The sequence below is a fragment of the Opisthocomus hoazin genome, chromosome 2 (genome assembly GCF_030867145.1).
Source record: "Opisthocomus hoazin isolate bOpiHoa1 chromosome 2, bOpiHoa1.hap1, whole genome shotgun sequence".
Lineage (NCBI taxonomy): Eukaryota > Metazoa > Chordata > Aves > Opisthocomiformes > Opisthocomidae > Opisthocomus > Opisthocomus hoazin.
Genome location: NC_134415.1, coordinates 79,010,613 through 79,032,738, shown reverse-complemented (window position 1 = coordinate 79,032,738; position 22,126 = coordinate 79,010,613). Strand labels below are relative to the sequence as shown.

At 38.4% G+C, this 22,126-nt stretch overlaps 1 protein-coding gene across 7 annotated transcripts in view; it reads right to left on the bottom strand.

The window, feature by feature from the left end:
* Positions 1-22,126, bottom strand: part of WASF1 (WASP family member 1) — a 97,706-nt gene that overhangs the window by 4,015 nt on the left and 71,565 nt on the right. For 5 of the 7 annotated variants that reach the window (XM_075414224.1, XM_075414225.1, XM_075414226.1 and 2 more), the window contains 5 exons: positions 14,281-14,415; positions 4,630-4,783; positions 3,815-3,932; positions 2,852-3,024; positions 570-749 (listed from right to left, as the gene is read on the bottom strand). In XM_075414224.1, the coding sequence (XP_075270339.1) occupies positions 570-749; positions 2,852-3,024; positions 3,815-3,932; positions 4,630-4,783; positions 14,281-14,415 (760 nt within the window). Of the gene's footprint in view, positions 1-569; positions 750-2,851; positions 3,025-3,814; positions 3,933-4,629; positions 4,784-14,280; positions 14,416-18,123; positions 18,139-22,126 lie in introns of those variants that run through there. The other 2 variants (XM_075414230.1, XM_075414223.1) reach the window with 2 other exon arrangements.

The window sequence follows — 22,126 nt, the reverse complement described above, 5'->3', positions numbered from 1 at the left end:
AACCAGAGCCTGACTGACAACCAGAGCCTAACTCTAGAAAACTCTTAAGTATCCAGTTCTGGAAAGGCACAAAGAAATAGAAAATAAAAACACGTGGGCGAAGAGAAAGCACTTGTAATTTAGCAAATGTGATGAATATATAGTTCTGACAGTTGACTGTCTTACTGCGATATGTTCTTTCGTGCAGGCTGAAACACAGCTCAGCTGTACAGATTTCAGATTTCCAAAATTCCAAAGCTAAACTCTTGAGATTCCAACGTCTTTCACAGAAACATTTTCCATACAATTATTCGTCTTGCCATTTGACTCAGAAGGCAGCATAGTCACAATATTGATAGCAAGGTGAGGCCCGTCTCCACAACGGCACCCTACGGGGCTTAGATTCTGGCCTTTCTCTCCAGCTCCTGCGTGGCCCTGCAGCTGCAGACACGTCACAGCTGTGGACCGATGCAGCCCCTAGGATGTCTGTACTGCCTGGGCTGTACAGAAATAACACTAATGGCTATTAGTGGGGTGATGGAAAACTAAAATGCCCCAGTAAATCTGCATGTGGCTTGACCACACCATACCTAACACACGGAGGTGCAGGTTTCACATCTCCTCCTCCATGCATCGGAGGTGGCGGTGGTGGTTCATGTGGTCTGACCAACACTCGCTCCTCGGCTCTGTTCAGAAGTTCAGACATCTGGCTATAGGGCAATGCAGAAAGCGAATATGACCCATCCATATGGTCCACGTATGCTTGAGATCTGTAGGAAAATAGCAAAAATGATCCAGTGTAAGCTCTAGTAAAAGTAAGTATTAGGGCCCTCTGCTATTGTTCTATACTTCAGTTTGTTTTCTGAATTCAAGTATCTTCTCTGCACCAATGTTGCATATTGTACTTCATGGCTTTTTAATAATTTATCTCACTTTCCATGCCACTGCTTCTAGCAGCTCAAGGGTTTAAAGATTTTGACAGGTGTATCAAACAATTTCTACAGTATGTGTGTGATCTTAGTGTTAATTAGTCACATTATTTTAAGTAAACATAGCAATACAATCAGAAATACACATATACCAGAGTGTATTACAAAACAGACATTGTACTCCGTAATCGTTTCTGCTCCTCAATCCCTACATATATGGAACCATAGTCTTCTGTAACATCAGTGAAACATCCATCAGTGTTCAAATGGTAGAATTCACAACTGAATAATTTAGCAGAACTTCTGTCAGAGGATCTATATTCCAATATACACAGAGAACTCACTACTTTAGACCTGATACTTTGTAGCTATATGACAGATATAACGAAGATAATTTAAATAACTATTATTGAGTAGCAGCAGTAAATAAAGATGATTCAACTTACTTGTTAATGACAACTTTAGACACACCTCAAGAACCTGATCAGTTAGGAAATTTTAATTAACTACTCAAAGATTTTTTTTTTTTAATTTCTCTATTGATTTCAGAGGAGATGTGTTTGCAGAACACTTTCCAACAAGTAAAGTAATACTCTACATTTCCACATACTGCCACTTAGATACTGTAGTATCTAAGCCTATTCAGTTCTTCCGGGGTGAAGTTCTTCCTCTGTCAAAAGCACGGTGCTGTTCTGTATCTGAACAACATGCTCTGCACACGCAGTGCTCCCAAGCACTACAGCATTATTCATAACTGCATTACTGGTACTGAGGCAATCAAGGTTTAGGCCAGGGTCCTGCATATAAAAGGAGTCCTGCAACAAGTGGGTCTAATGCGGAATCTGATGTACAACACAACAGAAGGGCAGCAGGAAAGCAGATGTTTCTGTCAACAACTTGACACAGCAGTTTACAAATATAAAATACAATAAAGTTGTTCCCAGAAAAATGCTAATCACTGTAACTTGAGTTGTACCCTCCTGAGTGAAATGCACTGAGATCATTTTTACTTTCTGAATTGAGCGAAGTTTCCTACAAGCAGGTTTTTCCATTCTTCAGGCAGCAAACACCATCACCTAGAGCGCTCATAATTACCCACTGTCACTATTAAGTTTGATTGAAGGCCGTACAAAGCTAAACAAAATACCCTCTTATGGTGTGTTTTTGGCCAGCGAAAGACAGGGGAAAAATATAACTATTTTTTTGCAGGACAATGAATATTTTTTAATTAAAAAAATCCCAAGCCCCCCCAAAATACCCCCCAAATTCGTAATATTACTTGTCAGCCCTCTTTCCTGTCAGATGTTTCTTGGCTGGTAAAATGGACTTGGTTTTGCACAAACACCAGAAGCATAAACACAGCAGGTGTTTGCTGTGTGAAATGTTACTTTTAGCCACCAGCAAATACATGCTGTGAAATGAGAATCCAACAGGTTGATTTTGTAATAGACTGTAACCAGAAATGTCAATCAAATCTTGGAGTTGCTCAAGAGTGAAGAGAAGCTCAATGTTCTCATTTGAGTTGCAAGTGGACATTTGTTCGCATCACGCCCACCATATAGTCTTGGCAGTGTCTGTCTAAGAAAAATCAAAAGACTGGAATAATAGGGATTTTGTAGGTCAAGACTGGAATGCAGGGGCACCCCTGGGTGCAAGGTCACAACAGTGAACACTACACCTTCTTCAAGCTGTAGATGACCACACATCCTCAAGAAGACAATGAAATCCAAGGATACACGCTACTCAACAATAACAAGGTAATACCTACTACTTTAAGGACACACTAAGTATTTTAAAAGCGAGTTTTGATTGAGTTAAATCAATGATTTCCAGTGCATTTCAAGAATAGCGGTAGCATCTCATCATTTGCCATTTCTCAAGCATGTTCACTATGTAGTACGAATTTCTGTACTTAATAAAGGATAGAAAAAATCAAAAGAAACCTTGATTCAAAATGTGAAGCTGGGCCATTAGCAACTTCAATGTGCTTATGTAAGAGGTTAGCGTCATCTTCTGCTAGCTCCGGACCTTGGGCTAACTTCTGCCACTCTCTCCGTCTGTCGTGAGGTGCCCTTGGCACTTTTTCTGGTTCATGAGGGCGATCTAGATTTTTCTGCTGTAGGAGAGTTGTGCAAACAAAACTGACAACTAAGTGTTTTTTAATTACTTGCATTTAAACATCAGCCACAAAATAATGAAAAACAATCTCAATTCATGTGCAAGAAGAATTTACTTTCTGTCGAAATATGATATGTAAACCAAAAACACTTCTAAGAGGCAGAAACTTCAGTCTAGTGGACAACTGGCTGAGCAATATAGAGAAACATAACTGTATAAGTAGCTTTTTGTTCTAAGTCTGAAATGAGTTTATGAATCCAACACTTATGTTTACTGTCTCTGTGTATGAAATATACAGAACGATGAAACAAAAAAGTAGCATTACCTTTGCAAAAGTGTTTAATTTGAAGAAAATATAAACCAAGTGCTCTATTCCTACTGATTTCTTCCTAGTTTAAACACACCTATTAGAATGCCATTGAAGTTTTTCACCCGTACAATTGTCAGAATTTTGTATGTTTTCCAGTGAAATTCTTTATTCTTGCTGTATTGCTCCTTTTTTCCTCCTTTTTGAGTCATTGCTAGAAGACTTACAAGTCTTGGAAAATCTTACAATTACATTAAGACAGCATGAAAGCTCTAGGCCTTTCTATATTATTTTATTATTACTAAATATTTGTTTGTTAAGGTTGATGGAATTGAATGAATACAAGTAGTTTTAGTTGAATGAAGACGACTCTGTAAAGCTTGGATTGTTATTAATTGCATAACTAAAAAAGTACCATATCTGCAAGTAAACCCCTCCTGGGAAAAATCAGCCAAAAGCTATACAAAGCTAACATACGTACCTTCTGCTTCCTCTTTTCTTTCCTTTTGTCCTCAGTGTCCTGCAACATTTTTTCCTTCCACAGATCAAAGAAGTATGAAGGATTGGTATAAAACTTCAAACCCTCTTTTCCATCGTCCCTGAAATACAATGACACAAACAGGGCATACTATTTATTTGACAACACATGAATCCAAATATTGAGGCAAAGAAAAGGCATATTAAGGAATACCTAGTATCTCAGACCCTGAAATATTTTACCGAAGAACATTACAAAGATGAACAGTGACCACCTGTGCCATCATTCTTTATTACCTTTCCTTGTATTCAAGGTCCTGGTTTTAGAAAAGTAACTTTAACGCAAGCTGTAGATTAAAAAAAGTATCATACGTCAGAGAACCCCCATTCCGGTAACTCAAATCTTGCTCTTATAATAATGAGCAAATTTTTGTGTCTGCTCGTGTTCAAAGACTGATTCAAATTGACTTTGGGAAGGCAAACAACATTTATTTCCATTAGAAATAAATTTCTTTCTACATCCTTAGCTGCTTATTTTCTTCACATCCAAGAGCATTACACAGTTTAATAAATACAGATAATAAAAATGGCTTTTTCTTACCATTTTTACTCAAATTTTACCGCAACGTAAAGTGGAGTAAAGCTTTAACATTTGTAACAACTTCTGCTGCCTGTATTCCTCCAGCAGCTTCCCAGTTTTCTAGTGGTGGCTCCTTAAATACTCAAGTACTACTCAACACGAGCAAAGTGCCTGCGTCTAGCACCTCTATTACATAAAATAAGCTAGGAATTGGTTTTGATTAATTTTATTTTACTAACCTGTAAGGTGTGAGAATGTTAAGTGGAGGAGGCTGTTCACAAATGTCATAAGTTTCTTGCAAAGGAATAGGCAGAGTTTTGCGGTCAAACAGCTGCTGATCTTGAATAGTGGAACTCCGGAAAGCTTTCCTCATTGTAATGTCCTGCAGTGACACTGAAAGGGGATATTGCCATTTAAAAAAACCAAACACCAAAGATAGTTTAGTTGAATTAATCTGGAATTGCTTAATGCAAGTAATTCATCCAGCACTCCTGCCACAGCAAGATATTGTCAGATTATGCGAAAAACATGCTTGTAACGTTCTAGCACATTATCCTCTATTCACCTTCACAGGAAACTTTTGCTCACCTGGATAGATATCAGAACTCTGCTCTCCAAAGCAGTTCAACAAATTGCTTACTGTAGCTACAAAATATCATTGTGTAGTTCAGAAGTACCTAATAACATTTACCAACTCCATTTCACAATCCTTTCGGTACTAAAAAACTACGCTCTATCTTGAGGTACAGATTACCTTTGTACTATCCACAAGCCAAACCCTGCATTCCTTGCACACAGGCAGCAGTTCCACTGAAGGCACACTGACATGCCAAACCCGCAAATCACTTACGCTTATGCTACTGGTATTGGTGAGTTTTAATGGGAGGTGACACTACGTTCCAACACATGAAACTAGTCAAACGCTGGTTTTCAATAGACTGTCTGATCAAGAGGAGACTTCTCTTGTTTAATTCGGGTGAGACACCTTGAGTGTTTAAGCACAGTAGCTGGGAAAAATCAATTATCCTTATGTAAGATTCAAAGGAAAGTGACACTAGGTGAACACAATAGATAAAACAGTGATTTGAAATATATTGATTTACTGCTGTTAAAGCCCATTTATCTTTTTCTATTTCACAATCATTAAAATTTAGAAAAAGATTAATGGAAAAGTGACCACAGCTGATGAAACCTGCACTTTTAATTCTGCAAACCGTGTACCTGTTCAGTCTGGTATTTCTCTCCCTCCCTGATCTTCGGTTACAACATCTGTGAAGTTCAGGTGTGCCTCAAGACTAACTATGCAGCCAGCGTCAGACTTCTACTAGATAAAGCAGCAGCCCTTTTCATTGGCTTGGGCTTTTAAAAATCACAAACAATATTGAAAATAGACAGTTTTAAGACATGCTTGCAAAGAAAGTATTTTCAGCACATGCATTTCTCCTATAAATAATTATATTTACGTTATACAAACAGGTTGATAGCAGTGCCCCTTCTCTCAAGATAAGAGGAACCCTTCCTCTGAACCCGTATCACCAGGGCCTTCGGCAACAATTTTTTAAACAATTACGTCTGTTTAAGGTGAAAGTTGCATTTTACTCTGGTTCCTGTAACATTTACACCTACGTATACACACACACAGAGCTGGATTTCTATTGTCTGATCACAAAGAAGCAGAAGGCACGATTTCTTTCAGAGGGCTTGCAATTCCTAGAATGTTCTATCTTGTTACCTAAGCGTATTGGCAGGATCCTTTGTGAGGCTAAAGATGTGGTTTATTTGATTTTCAGTTTAGCTTTTCATGTTTATTACAGTTGGCAAGGTTGTGTGTTCCTGGAGAAGTTTCCTCATTTTTACCCTTAGGTTCTGTTTCATTACACTGTCTTTTATTCTTTTTAATACCTTTAATTAGCTGCTCAGAAGCCTTTTTAAGTGTGTGAAAGACGTATTATAATGAATGAATGTCAGCTAGGAGTCTCAATTTCTGCAGGTATTTTTGCGCTTATAAATAATCATTTATCTTTTGTACCTGTCACGAAGTACAGGTTGTTATTTGCTGGCAGAATTTCACAATTAAAACAAATCGGGGTTTACCTCATCTAAAAACCTAGTCTTAGATTCTTTTATATTTCAGCTGTTTCTCCTTTGGCTTGTTGGTTTTACAAATCTCACCAAATGTAAACGTTCAGTGATGCTTGGCAATCCTGCAAGTCTTTCAACTGTCTGTCACTTATTGGAGACTATGCGAACAAAAACAAAAGTTAGCATACTTCTCTTCGAACCTCCATACATTCTGAAGGCAACGAAGTAAATTCATTTATTCCAATAAATAAATACAGACAGTTCTTTGGTTTAATATTAAAATGCTCACACAGCGTGTGACACCATATTATTGAGACATACATAGTTCTATAAACTCTTTATTAGCATTCCTGAGTCTCCTGAGTGAGCAAATACAGTCAGTCTAATTCATAATCTCCGTTTTCTTGTTTAAATCTCCACTTCTTATAAAGTTGTAGAAGGGGATAACACACTAGAGGATGACCAATCAATCCCCAACAATAAGCATAGACTATTTTCTCTCTAAAAATATGCTACATAGCCAAGGTCTTTGCAGAAAACATACACTGTGGAATTTCAAACAGCTAACAATTTCCTGCACTGATATCCAATGACCGACATTCCCTGAAAAGCACACCATTATTCAAAACAACTGACTGTAGTAGGACAACATTGCTAAGGAAACAAAAGGACATGGCACACAAAATACTGGAATCACGACACCAATGTAACTCGCTTGCAGACAGAGATCAGGTAAATCCCACACTGCCAGCACAGCATAATCCTGGGCTGCGCACGGTTTGGCTTACAAAGCCCTCTGCTCAGCTTGCCAGCTGGCTCAGAAACTGGGTAAGCCCTGCACGGCTTGCCACCGCAGCGGGGAGCATACGCGAGAACCTGGCTGGCCACCCAGCCCCTTAGCTGTGGCTGACTGACAAACGAGCTCAGCAGGATGACAGACAGGTCCGACAAACTGGACGTATGAATTCAGGTGTGAGAAGAGACGAGACACTGAAGGAGGAGCTGGAAATGCTGCAGGCATTTGACTCAATGCTGGCAAATTTAAGCTTCCAGTTGCCTAATTCCTAACTAGCAGCAGAACCTTTGTACAGCCCAAGAGCCTAAATTTCATACGGATACATTTTCCTGAAAGTCCATCTGCTACACCACTTGTGTTTACTGCAGTGAATAAAAACTAGGGTCTTAAATAACTTCCTGATATGATAAGATGTTCACAATTTAAGTTAAACATTCATTCAACAATCTGAACAAATGCCAGTTTTTCTTTACTGTGTCTGTTGTTTGGATTGTATGAAAAGACCTACTGTATCAGCCAGTGTAACTTTCTGTACATGACAATATTTTCCACATAGTTAAAAATTATCTCTGTCAGAAAGCTAAACTACCAACCTTTTGTACATTTGATTTTGAAAAAGAGATGCCCATCCATTTTTATCTGCAATCAACAATGAACTGGGGAAAAAAAAGGTATTTAAATTGCACTCTAATAAGCTACAGTAACAGGGTTTCTTTTGGACAGAACTACAAATTAAGTGAAAGAACACATCAGTAATATATACACATAACAACATTTTACCTCCTGTTAAGCCTCTTATTAAACTGCAATCCCTCATTTGTAGTAAAAGTCATGCATGAAGCACATCAGCGTGCCAACAGAAAGCAGCCACTTACACATTTCAAAGATACTATTACACTTTATTTTACCTTACCAGAAGAAAAAAACTCTGTTACTAGACTTTTTTATTCTTTTAAACTCACTCCGATGTACAATTTAGGATGAGGTTCTAGGTCAAAAAATACCATTCTCCTAAAGGTGGTAAATAAATAAATAATACATATTCTTTTTAAAAGCTTGCGCTCTCAACACCTTCTGCAGAATTTCATCCTGACAACTTTTAAGACCACAAACTCTTAAATGCCACAGCTTTGACTCCTTGCAGAACTGAATGACTATGGGGAAATTATAGACAAATCAATAAACTCAGTTGCCCACAATTCCCTTTCACTGTTCAAAATCTTACACAGCGATTTGAAAAATGCAGGGAAAAAAGAATGACAACATTGAATGAATAACTTTGTCATAAGATTCTAATTAAAGGTAGTTAATTGAGAGGGCTTGAAAATTCTCTTCAGATAAAGATTTGTGTGATTCAGTTCCTCGAGATGCTGTAATCTTGAAGTGTGATTTCTACTTTACATATTTTATTTTGTTCATGATTATCCACTTCAACAGTGCCTAGAATCGCACACATCTTAGGTTTCTCTGCCATCAGAATACTTCTGACTGGTCACTGGAGGTTTAATAGTTGCAAAGCAGAGAGACTGCTTCTGCAGAACAGAAACTGCTCTCCGTTGGGCTTGTCCTCAACAAAAGAAATGCAAATTTTCTGAAATATTGATTTAAAAAAATCCAAAACAAGTCAAGCACTCTTTGGATAGAGAATGTATGTAGCTTAATTACTGCAGGCAAACAAAGAGAAGATGTAAATGTTCGAGCAATCATTTCGAGAGGACTCAGAAGCTGCGTTAAATGCAGCGTGTAGCAGCGGGGAGCCCCGAGCAGCCCGTCAGGGAAGATGTGAAGCACCCAGCAGCACCAAGCAGCGAATCTGCTCGCGAATCTCAACAAAACCACCACGTTACTGAGCAAATGACATTTTGTCCAGATTCCTCTTTTTACACACAACGTACAAATCATGCAATATCATGGCTTTACCACTGGACTATTAAGCCTTGGGCACACTAATTTAAAACTGATTTACTTACTAAATAACCCGTAAATTGAATTGAGAGCTAAGAAAATTGGAGAAAAAGCACAGAGAGCCGCTGGAGCTCAGCCCATCTGCACACATCTTTGAGAGGAAGACGCACTCAAATCCAACATTCAGTTAAGCGGAGATGTGCCAGGAAAAGTGACCTGCCATACAATTTAATTTAACAGTCTTTTTCTTTATTTGACTTTAGGGTCAAAAATTCTTATGAATTAATTTACAGTAGTGTTACTCTCCACATTAACATATTACACATGAAGATCACGACCTAATTTACACGTGCTCCCTCTTCCTAACTTTGATTACATTTACACTCAAGTCACCAAATCCCTCTTCAGAGGCTAGAGACAGTAAGTGAGCTGCCCCTTAAAGCGGGATTTACCACCCTTTCTGTTGAAGTCTCACAATGGGCTGAGTATCCTGATTTGAAAGTTGACAGGGTCTCCCATTTTCAGAATTACATGGACCACAATTAGCTGTTAAGCTTTTAAGGTTTCTCCCCGCAAGATGCCACCTTTTTTGCCTATAGCGAAATATCAAATCTCTCTTCAGCATTAATCAAAAGAATCTATCTTTACCATTAATCCAAAAGCAAAACTTCTGAACTGCTATCCTTTTTATGACAGGGCAGTACTTCTGGAACGTTCAGAAAAAAAAAAGCATGTGTACTGCAACCAGAAACCTACTGAAATACAATTCACAACGTTGTTTGATTCCTCTCCTGAAGTATGCCAGGCTGCTCCCCCGTAGCACTTCTGCCATTAAGTTTTTTAAGTTGCTTGTCACAGTTGTAACAGATAAACTGCAGAAATCAAGAATTTGATACACTGCCTTTGAGATTAAAATCTTCTCCAGTTTGAGATTTGAATAGAATTAGGCAGTTCACATACATAAGAACCACTAAATTAATACCAAAATATGCAGATAAACTCTTAGTTTATGAATTCTCCTTCTGCCTTGATACCATTTACTTCTGAGTGATATACAACGACTAATACTTCGTTACACTGTACATCAGAGCTGTACCATGTATCAGCATTTCAAAAAAGAACAACATAAAAGCCAAAATAAATATTCTTTTTAAAAAAATGTCAGATTTCTACAGATACGAAATTATTTACTTGTAGTAGTACTTCAAGCTTAATGGCACAAATAAACACACAAAAATGTGGTAAATTAACAAAAATCTATTATTATACTTACAAAATTTGCCTGTATATGGAGAGAGTTAGTAATGTTATTTATCAAGTAAATATTGAAATTAAAAATGGTTGCAAAGAAACTATGCTCTTGGGGTTTATTTTCTGACCTACGAGGATATCTTACATTCCAGGACTACTGAAACTGTCAACCTTATTTCACCTCTCCATAACAAGAATGTGCCTTCCCAGTCCTAAAAAGACCCCAGACATGAGACCTCTTGAATACATATAGGCTAGTGTCCCATACAACTAAAATAAAGTTCAATTTACTGAAGGAAAGCAGCAGATTTCTTTTGGTCTATATGCAAGTTCAGTATCTCTTCTAAGGGGAAAAACCCACATGTATGTAAAAAGAATAAAGGATGTAAAAAAATTGATTAAAATATGAAATTAATAATTCCGAGAAATCAAGAATTTGAAAACAGTGTAATAATTCAAACCAAACCAAGTTCATAGCAATTCTTCTGTGACAGAAAGATTGTGCACCAGGAGCTAGTTCCTCCAGCACTCAATCCTAACCTTGATTTCATTTGGTTTTATTCTTTCACAGAGGTATTGTAATAGTTCAAAATGAGAAAACACATAGACTATTAAAAAAATTCAGAGCTTTTTATTACTTTGACTCTAGCAGAAACATCTTGTCAAGTATCTGCACCTCATTCAATGAATCTGACTTGGGCTGTTTTTGTTCATGTCATTTAGCTTCAAATGAATCTTAATTTCTTCCTCTTGTGTAATAGCACGGGCCCAAAGGAACACATTAAATCTTCTATTACTGCCTGCTGGCAAAGAACTAGCAAATGAGACTCATTTTACAAGTACAGCCCATCTTACTTGGTGTTAGCTGAGTAGAAGTACTGAAATTTGCTTCATTCTTGCAACAGAGGGTTAAGAAAGGCAAATCCAGATGTTTTCCCCACACCCTCATGCATTAACATCCTGCACCTATTTAAGCGCAGATCAGGACTAAAAACTGTTTCTGATGCATTTCTAAACTTCAAGCCCAAACCAGGATACTGGAGGAGAAACAGCCTCCTGATCCCTAATTTTTAAGGAAATGTAGTATCGAATTTCCTCTCATCTAACTCTTCATCCAAGATGAAGAGTTAGAATGTACCCTCAGCAAGTTTGCTGATGACACCAAACTGGGAGGTGTGGTAGATACACCGAAAGGCTGTGCTGCCATTCAGCGTGACCTGGATAGGCTGGAGAGCTGGGCAGAGAGGAACCTGATGAGGTTCAACAAGGGCAAGTGCAGGGTCCTGCACCTGGGGAGGAACAACCTCATGCACCAGTACAGGCTTGGGGTGGACCTGCTGGAGAGCAGCTCTGCGGAGAGGGACCTGGGTGTCCTGGTGGATGACAGGTTAACTATGAGCCAGCAGTGTGCCCTGGCTGCCAAGAAGGCCAATAGGATCCTGGGGTGCATCAAGAAGAGTGTGGCCAGCAGGACAAGGGAGGTTCTCCTTCCCCTCTACACTGCCCTGGTGAGGCCTCATCTGGAGTACTGTGTCCAGTTCTGGGCTCCCCAGTTCAAGAAGGATGAAGAGCTACTGGAGAGAGTCCAGCGGAGGGCTACAAGGATGGTGAGGGGACTGGAGCATCTCCACTACGAGGAGAGGTTGAGGGAACTGGGCTTGTTCAGCCTGAAAAAGAGAAGGCTGCGAGGGGACCTTATAAATGCCTACAAATATCTGAAGGGTGGGTGTCAGGAGGATGGGGCCAAGCTCTTTTCAGTGGTGCCCAGTGACAGGACAAGGGGTAATGGGCACAAACTGAGGCACAGGAAGTTCCGTCTGAACATGAGGAGGAACTTCTTCTCTCTGAGGGTGACGGAGCACTGGAACAGGCTGCCCAGGGAGGTTGTGGAGTCTCCTTCTCTGGAGATATTCAAGACCCGCCTGGACAAGGTCCTGTGCAGCCTGCTGTAGGTGACCCTGCTTCGGCGGGGGGGTTGGACTAGATGACCCACAGAGGTCCCTTCCAACCCCTACTATTCTGTGATTCTGTGATCTACTTTATCCTCATCTGGTGACTCATTTTGGGCAGACATTTGTCAATAAGGAACACTGGCTATGGCTCAAGGACTGGATATTCTTAGGCTGATAAAAATAGTCATTTAATAGTTCCTGACACTGAAGACTGCATGTGTTCCTCTGAAGTACTAGCAGTTACTGCTATTCCATGGCGAGAGAGACAAATCCAGGGTATCAGACTGGAGGCACTCTGGACTTGATCAAGTAGATCTCTTTTCAGCCCTGTTTTCTTTAATTGTGGTGTCTATCCCTTTCTTTAACTACACAGTTTAGCAAATGCTACAGTATACACCGTACTGTGTGAAGTTATTGATCTGATGCATTTGGGACAACATACTGTTTAAAAATATTGCTAGCAATTCTCTAACATCAAATAGTTATGGATATTTAGTACTAAATCCTACAGCCAAACTTGTCAAAGGCCACTTACACAGGAAAGAACAATTTTCCATCTCTGTGTCCTGTAACATCCTTAGATGCTTTAACTCCATGACTTAAAATGGTTTTTCTATCTTCCTGAAATGTGAACAGCTGCCATACTAGATATGCCGTATAAACATATATCCCACTCTGATTTAAAGGGAAAACTAGGCTGTCAAGGGTAAATGCACAAGTTACATTAACACTCTGGAGTATTACAGCTTTTATAAGATTACAACTGCTGTCAATTTGTTATGGTACACAAAAATGATTTTTCTCATTATCCAATCACAGTAAACATGGTATTTTATTGGAAACAGAGGTGCATATGTATGATTTATTCTTAGTTGTCAAGAGATTTGGAAAATCCCATTCATGGGGAGTCACGTCTCCTCGGCAAGTCACGATTTTGTGGAAAATCATCTACAAGCTGTGAACAGCTTTCTTCTGAAACCTGCTCTGAAATTAATGTCACGCAAAATACAGCATCAGAACTTCTTTAGCTTCATTTTGTCAATAGTGAAATTTCAACATCGGTAGCTACAGACAGCCTGAAGACCATGCTCCTGGTTTGACACTTAATTTTTCATGATAGAATGTTGCTCTACTTTCTAGGTCTTAGCCATATAGTCTAGAACACCTTAAAACTGTTTGGAGTTACATGACCTTTCGTACTTTCACCTGTAACTAACAGGTATCCAGGAAGGCAAAAAAAGCTTCATGGTATTTGCATATTAGGTGGGCAGTGTTCCTGTAGCCATCACAAAGCCTATGCATCTTTTAAATTCCATACAAATTCTATCTTATAGGCATGAGCCATACCCTACTGACTTTTGGAAGTACTTGCTTTCTCAGTGTTAACCAATACTTATATTACTTAAAGCTATTTAGGAAGAATCCAAGGGGATATATAGCATCAATAAATGCAGCTACACAACTATAACTTCATACAGAAAGTAAGATGGTAATAAGATAAATGCAAAAACCCTACTTGGACAAATGGTTACATCCCATGGGAATTAGCAGGAAGGCTGGAAAAAAGAGTAAAGACTTACTTCCAAGCATTCACATAATATTGTGTATTAATATTATTATTAACACTAATACATAACACTACGGAAGTGACACATACTCCCGTAGCAGTTTTTATGTAAATTCATGGGTAACAGTACTATTTGGTAACCATGAAAATGTTGATCTCAGAAAGCTGCTCAAGGCTGTAAAAGAAACCTGTAGGAGAAACAGAAATGCACCTCTTTCTCATGATGCTTTGGTCTATGTTCCTATAAATATAATTTAAACTATTATTATCTCCATTTCATGTATCAGTGGTGTCTGAGTGACAAAATAAGAAAACTTCAATGTAGGAGTGAACTTACATTCCTCTTCCTTTGGATCGAGTTGTGTAACACTGACAGATAAGCGATCTACACGTTCCTGTAAGGAGTTAACTCTAAATGAGAAACTGTGTGCTTCATTGAAAAGTTCACCAAATATATCTTCAGCGTATTTACCTGAAACACACACACAAAAAAGAAAAATATTCAAGCATAGCACAGGACAGCCAAATGAGTTTGTCTTGAAAAAGATTTCTAACTATTTTGTTTAAGTAAATCTAAGATGCACGAGGATCACTTGTAACAACCTGTAGTCACTAAGTCCATTAAGAATACTTCAGAAAAGTAAATACATGTAAAATATTTATTCAGTAATTTATTTCTCAGAAATTAAATTAATACATTACAGGACAGATATTCAGCTGGTCTAAATTGATTTAACTATGCTGATATGCAAGGAACTAGGCTGATTAGTTTCTTGGATATGTGTAAAAGGATGACTTCCAGCATCTGAAGCTGGTCCTGTATGCGCAATAACTAACCTTTCCAAGTGAAACTTATCTCAACATTTCTCAAAATGAAGCACAGCTTTCCACTCCTACTGTACAGAGGACCTTTCAAAAACAGAAGATCAGACATTTACATCTAGGTTAATCAGAACCAGCCTATTCAAAAATACACACAAAACCAATAAATGCTACTTTGAAGGACCAAAATTCTAGTAACTGACCAATTTATACTAAAGTAAAAGAAGAATCTCCTTTGTTCACTTCAATGGACACCACACATTTAGCCCAAAAGAGCAGGAGATTCAAATGCCAGGAGAAAAGAATCAATACCGAGTTTCTCTTCTACAGAGTCAGTACTCCACATAGTGCTTCTAATGCCCCTGGACTCAACTTAAGTAGTCTGCCAAGGCCACTGTAAAAACCCACCGGACTGCCTAGCAAAATTTGTAGTCATGTTTCTGAAATACCATGTGACAGCTTTTAAAACTTCCTACCATACTGTGCATATGTAATTTGTGTGCTGTTTGTGCACTTACGTTGGGTTTGGAAGTGTAAGTCTCACAGATTGCTAACTAGATGGTTGGCACACAAGTTCTGACAGGTACAATAGGAAAGGATAGTTATGAAAATTTTGCCTTTGGTGAACAATATATCTGGAAGTATACATAAAAATGAGGACATTTTAAAATAAACACATCAAAAGGACAAAAATTAAATCCCTACAGGTACTGTGGAAACTACTTACAGAAACTATGCAGTAAGCACAAGGCCAGCACATACCATCTATTAAGACTTAGGTAACAGCAATAGAAAACCAGCACAACTATAAACAACAGAATATAAAAGGAGGTATTAGAAGAAATGTACAGATGAAGAAAATAGAAAGGATCATAAATTCTGACATATTAAACATAAAACCCCAAAACTAGCCTGAAGAACAACTAGCAAACTAATAATAAAATGCTCCTTCAAAGACGTGAGGAGCAAGAAAGTCTGCCAGGGAGTCTGTAGAGCCAACTGGTAATGAAGGTGTAAAGGAACACTCAGGGAAGACAAGATCCTGCAGACAAGCTAATTTAACGCTTTCCACTGGTGTTCAGTGAAAGGAACTGGAGAGACCCTCACGCCAGAGTCTTTGTGGGAGGCTCAAAGAAACTGAAGGGATTATATAAAAATTACAAAACTACATTGACAAAATGACCAGTAAAATATTCGTATCAGTTCGTAAAAACCGAAAGGCGGCAAGCACAACAGTAAGGTTCAAAAATTTTTTCATGGAACATCCTGAGAGCTACAGCCCTGTATGTCTGATGTCCAGACAAATTAGGATAAATCATTATGAAGAACTGAATTAGCAGACACCTGGATGATTTGTTAAGAGAAAAGACAACATGGTTTTTGTAAAGTGAAATCTCTGAGGGGTTTATAAGCACACGAATGGAGAGCTACGATCTAGTTAGATTTCCAAGAGAGTTTTGAAAGTCCTTAATCAAAGCTTTTTAAGAAAACTTAACAGATGTGGCATAAAAACAGCATGGCACAGATAAATAATTCCTTGAAAGGTACAAAACAGAGGATAGGAGTAAATCACTGGTCTTCACAGTTAAAAAAGGTGCGTTTTCATAGGTTTCTGTCCTGAGACGTTTGCTATTCAAGATACCTATGAACGACCCGAAATAAATGAGATTAAAGTTTGCCAATGATAGTAAGTCACAGAAAAGAAACACACTGAGCATTAGTAAATACACAGAAACCCCAGCTGGTTGAAGAGGCTTCCGCCCTGGAAAGAGCTGGAGGCTGAGAGATTAGTAGGAGTATCATACATGTTTGCCTTGCTCTCATTCTTCGAGCATCTGCTATAAGCCACAGTGAGAAGCAGATCAAAGGGGCAGCCATTCTTAGGACCTTTGTCTTTAAGTACCACTCCACAGTGAAACAGAGATGGAAAGTCGGTAAAGTCTGCTTAGCTGGCAACTCGCCTAACATAAGACTTTATAATATACGTCTTAAAACTCTGAAAAGTTTATGTTCTTTAACCTGTATCTGAAGAAATTACTTAAAAATGTGATACACTAAAAGTAAGATTACTAAACTTTTAATACACATTTACTACAAATTTATTGCATTTCAGATAATATATTAAAAGATATTATTCATTTTAATTAGACAGCTCACATAATAGAGACATGCAAATTAAAATCAGTATAAAACTTCATGTATAGAATAAGAAGTAAATTTCAGGGTTCTAAAGTCCAGTAACTTCCTTTTAATAGGTGTATTTTAAGGCTACAGTTGGTTTTATCTATATCATTTCATCAGGCTTACAATTCATCTACCTCATTAGCGAGCTCCAATTGCAAATAATCTGCCTCAAAAATCTTTTCATTATGTTGCATACAGCCACAAACATATTGCAATGAATAATTTGCCTATGCTTACGAACACTAATCCTCAAATGGGAAATACATTAAAAACAACCTGTCCTGTTTGAAGTCGATTACCAACCATAATGTTTCTACCTACACACCTGTTGGCAGTCTATTTAGCCTGAAGTGTATTTAACTGCCTTTTCAAGCAAAGCAAAATGTTTGGTTTTAGTGAAATGTACAACTTTCATTTAAAAGAATACTGTATGTGAATGTATATATGTACACAACATTTATATTGCAGTATCTGTTTATGTTGCCATCTTTGTGTGTATTCTATATGAATATACCTTCAATTTTGAATGGACTCCAAAAAATACTATTACAGGGGATAACAATGAACCAAGTATCACAAAATCAAATAAGTAAAAAAAAGTATGAGAAAAAAAAAACGTTAGTAAACAAAGCTGATCTCATTCCACTTAATTTATGGGCAATATGTTAGAAGAGTAAGGCATCAAAATTAATTGCATCATATAGACTAAATATTCCAAAATATTATTAACACTTCAGAAAATGTACATTACTATGGGACTGCTTGATGAAAAACTCTACTCTTGCTTCATGCAGTAGAATAAAGAGAATGATAGTTGACTATGACAATTAAAATAGTAACGCCTTAGGATCTTGGCCACAGCTGGATACATAATACCAGATCAGAAAGACCAGTGATCTTATTTGCTTATTAAATTAAATTACAGTATAGATGTCTGCAAATAAATTATTTTAACATCTGTGAAAAGCTTATTTTAATGTATTTTCAAAACTTAATTGATCAGAAATATACAAAAATCTGTCATTTTCAAAAGGCAAGTCATATTCCCTCCAATATTAATAGCTGTTCTTCTCAGACCATCACAGTGGCACTTATTAACAGAAAACAAGGTTTTTTTCATTTAAACAAGAGGATACATTATTATTTATTTTTAATTAAGGAATGTATTATTCACCTTATTATTCTTTTCAAAACTTTTTTCTTGTCTCAAAGGGCTCTATTCACAATTAACCCTTCAGTAAGAAAAGGATACAGAAATGCAGCTCCCTCTGGTGTCCGTCAATGTCCTTTCTGTGACAGCCAAATAAAATGTCTTGGAAGCAACGTGTGGTCCTTCCTCCCCTAAAAATGTGCATGTGTTTCGATAGCCTTTTTTGAACAATTATTTTCCTGACATTGAAAACAGATCTGCAAGCTGAAAACAGAACACTAGCTAGTAGCTACTAGCTGAAAATACAATAAAAATAATACTGCTCACAGTCTTCCTCTTTTTTCTTTAAGCCTACCAAAACGTTTATCGTCTGCTCCTGTTCACTGCTGTGGCAGAAAGCGTACAATGGCTTATACAATCTGAAAAAGTGACTGATCAGTTTTACAGTTCGCCTCCTTCACCATTTGTTTCTCTTAATTTGTTTTATCTCCTAATTTTCCCCCTTAATTTCTTAAACATTTGTCCAGCATTGGCTTCTGTGCACAAATGAGTAATTTCTAACTATGCAATACACTAATATGAAGGGATACCAAGAAAAAATAAAGGTTGTTTTTGTCTTGTTCTGGGAGACTGGGTATACATCAGATGAACTGATGTCAACTACAGTTGTCACACAAGGTTCTGAACCTTATTTCAGGCATCTTATAAGTCTTACATAACGTGTTGTACAAATTCCTAGAACCACTCTAACATGCTGCAGAACCAGGGCATAAATTAGCAGTCCCCTCAAAACTCCAGTCCTTAAACTCACCTCAACTATCGCATTCTCTACGCTGTGCCCGTTAGCAAACCTTAAGGAAGGCACATTTAAATTAATCATTTTGCAACACCAGATCAGTTACCATGAGATTTAGTTACAGGCTCTCAGCCAAGGAGTGGGACACGAGTCCTGAAGCAGAACTTGTGGAAGAAGCCACTTCTTCACTACCCTTTTCCATTTTTAAAGAAAAAGAGTTCCAAACCCTTCAACTGCACCTAAAGCTGAAACTGCACCCTGGAGATCAGTTATGGCATCAGCAGCCCCTAGGAACCATGGTCCAAATTTTATGTAGCTGTCTGGATAAATAAATTGAGCACCTAAAGTGCTCAATGCCATAAACCAACATCATTTTTGCAAATTCAAGAAGATGACTGGTATATCTCAGGCCAATGTGAGTTGCATCAAGTGGGACAATCAAAATGTGACAATTGTTCAATGTTGCCAAAAGAATTAATCTTACTTAATTTAGCCTTAAGTACTCTGGCAAACTTCTGGAGCTCAGCAGAGAGGGGAGGGGGCAGGATTAACACGTACGGAAACAAAATCTAGTCCAACATACTTAACACTGCAATCAAATTATAAAAACATTTAATATATTAAATATGACATTATTAAATGCAATGTATAATGAGGTGTTATATCATTATTTTTCATATTATTATATGTTGTTTTGATATTAAAATAGTAAATATGTTGATATATTGAAACATACAAACCTCAAAATATTATTACAGTTTAAAAATACAGGTTTGGCAATTTGCTTTTTTAAGATGATGTAGAAATTGATAAAATATCAGAAAGAATAAACTAAGAATTCAGACTGTTACCCACCTATATGCTATCATTGCTTGATTTCTATTATTACAATCCCATTCACACAGTAAATATTTTTGTCCAGTACATTTTCTCAAAAATAAAAGCATAGAACGAAAGTAGCCGTAAAACCTGTCTCATGTCTTCCTGTACAATCCCTTCCCAATATACTTACACTATGCAAAATGACATTATTCGCTACTGAACAGTTCCTTCCTACACAATACAGTGTATGTATTAGAAAATAATCTTTCAGGATAATTAGTTACCACATAAACTGCTAAGAATATATTACCAGGGTCCCTTTTTAAAGCAAAACAAGAAAGTTATTCTATTAATACATATTTTCTATTAATACATTTATTCTGACACATAATTTGACATACCCATTGCCTATTGATACAGCTTCAGATCTTCACTACACTAATTTTATTTAATTGAATGTTTTAGCAGAAATCAAGGTATATCAGAGTTCCACTTGAAACACTAAGCTTGTTCCTCATCAGGATCATTTCAATCTTATGGCTCAGTGGCTAGGAGACAGACTGAAAACTAGGAGACTGAACTGCCTCCCAGGCTTGGAGATATGAACCTTAGCAGATCCTGGAGAACTTCAGTGGCTACGGCTGAGGAAGATCTGAAAAATGATGTACTAAATATAGTTCAGCAAAGCTAATTATGAACCTATCATTATGAGGGTGTAAAGGCAGTCCGTAAGAACTGGATTTAAGGATTGTAGCAGGAACGTCAGAGTACCAAAGAGACAATTTGGTTCCTTTAGCCAGCAAAATTGGAATCAGGCATTTACCAGACTACCTGACCGGGATATCAACAGTATCAAATAAACTCTGGCAAAGGCCGGCTCTGGAGCAAGTCTGATGATTCTTGTTGACATCCAGGAAGAAAAAGTTAGCATTCAAGAATCTCCAGTCATGGGGATCTCAGACATCATTTAAATGAGAAAATGAAATGAGAAAAGTCTTTGAAAGGATGGGGGTCTCTGAAAAGCAGAGTAAGCCTTTAGTTTTCAAGTCCGTTAGTTCCCTTACCTCATGTGCGTAAGAACACTTTCTCTGCTGTTCCCTGGCAATCATAGTAATAACGAAGGGAGAAGGGCAACCCCTGCTATCAATACAGGCTCGGGGATGAAGGGTTGGAGAGCAGCCCTGCCAAGAAGGACTTGGGGGTACTGGAGGATGAAAAGCTGGACATGAGCCACCAATGTGTGCTCGCAGACCAGAAGGCCAACTGTATCCTGGGCTGCATCAATAGAAGCGTGGCCAGCCAGTCGAGGGAGAGGATTCTGCCCCTCTGCTCCGCTCTGGTGAGAGCCCACCTGCAGTCCTGCATCCAGCTCTGGAGCCCTCAGCACAGGAAAGACAGGGACCTGTGGGAGCGGGGCCAGAGGAGGGCACAAAAATGATCCGAGGGCTGGAGCACCTCTCCTATGAGGAAAGGCTGAGAGAGTTGGGGCTGTTCAGCCTGGAGAAGAGAAGGCTCCAGGGAGACCTTCTAGCAGCCTTCCAGTACCTGAAGGGGCCTATAGGACGGATAGGCAAAATATTTTCAGCAGGGCTTGTTGCGACAGGACAAGGAGTAATGGCTTTAAACTAAGGGAGGGCAGATTTAGACTGGGTATAAGGAAGAAACTTTTTACCATGAGGGTGGTGAAACACTGGAACAGGTTGCCCAAAGAGGTAGTGGAGGCCCCATCCCTGGAAACATTCAAGGCCAGGCTGGGCAGGGCTCTGAGCAGCCTGGTCCAGCTGAAGATGTCCCTGTTCACTGCAGGGGGGCTGGGCTAGAGGACCTCTAAAGGTCCCTTCCAACCCAAAGCATTCTACGATTCTAGGGTGACTAATGAAGAAAATTCACAGAGAATATTGAATATGCTTGTGAGAGCAGTGAGAAACAGGATTCGATTCCCAGGGCAGGACCTGCCTTAGGGATTCTGCTGGTTCTCAATTACTGACTGAAGCTCTAGTTGCGGGTCTGCAGAGCCCTGCCTCTGATCATGCAACATGTGGGGTCTCACCATGTGTTTAAGATGTTGTACAGACAGGATGAAGAGAGAGAGGCTGGTCTTTGAGCTGAAGAGGCCTGGTTTTAAAGATTAGTTGCTGTCCAGATACCCTGTTGGTAAATATTTCTGGAGAAAGATTTCTTACTTATTGAGTGTTAACACCTTAAGCCATGGCAAACTGAAGGTTTTCCTGAGGTAAGAAAATGTCTCTCATAAGATGAGCCGTGTTTAAAACCCTCTAGCGGATGGCATGGTAAGCAAAAAATAAAGAAGAAAAGTTAAAATTATCTAAGAGGGATAAAAAAAGGGGAAAAATAATATGCCCAGAAGCCAGGGTTTCACTCCTGAAAATCAACAAGTAAGGGGTGAGG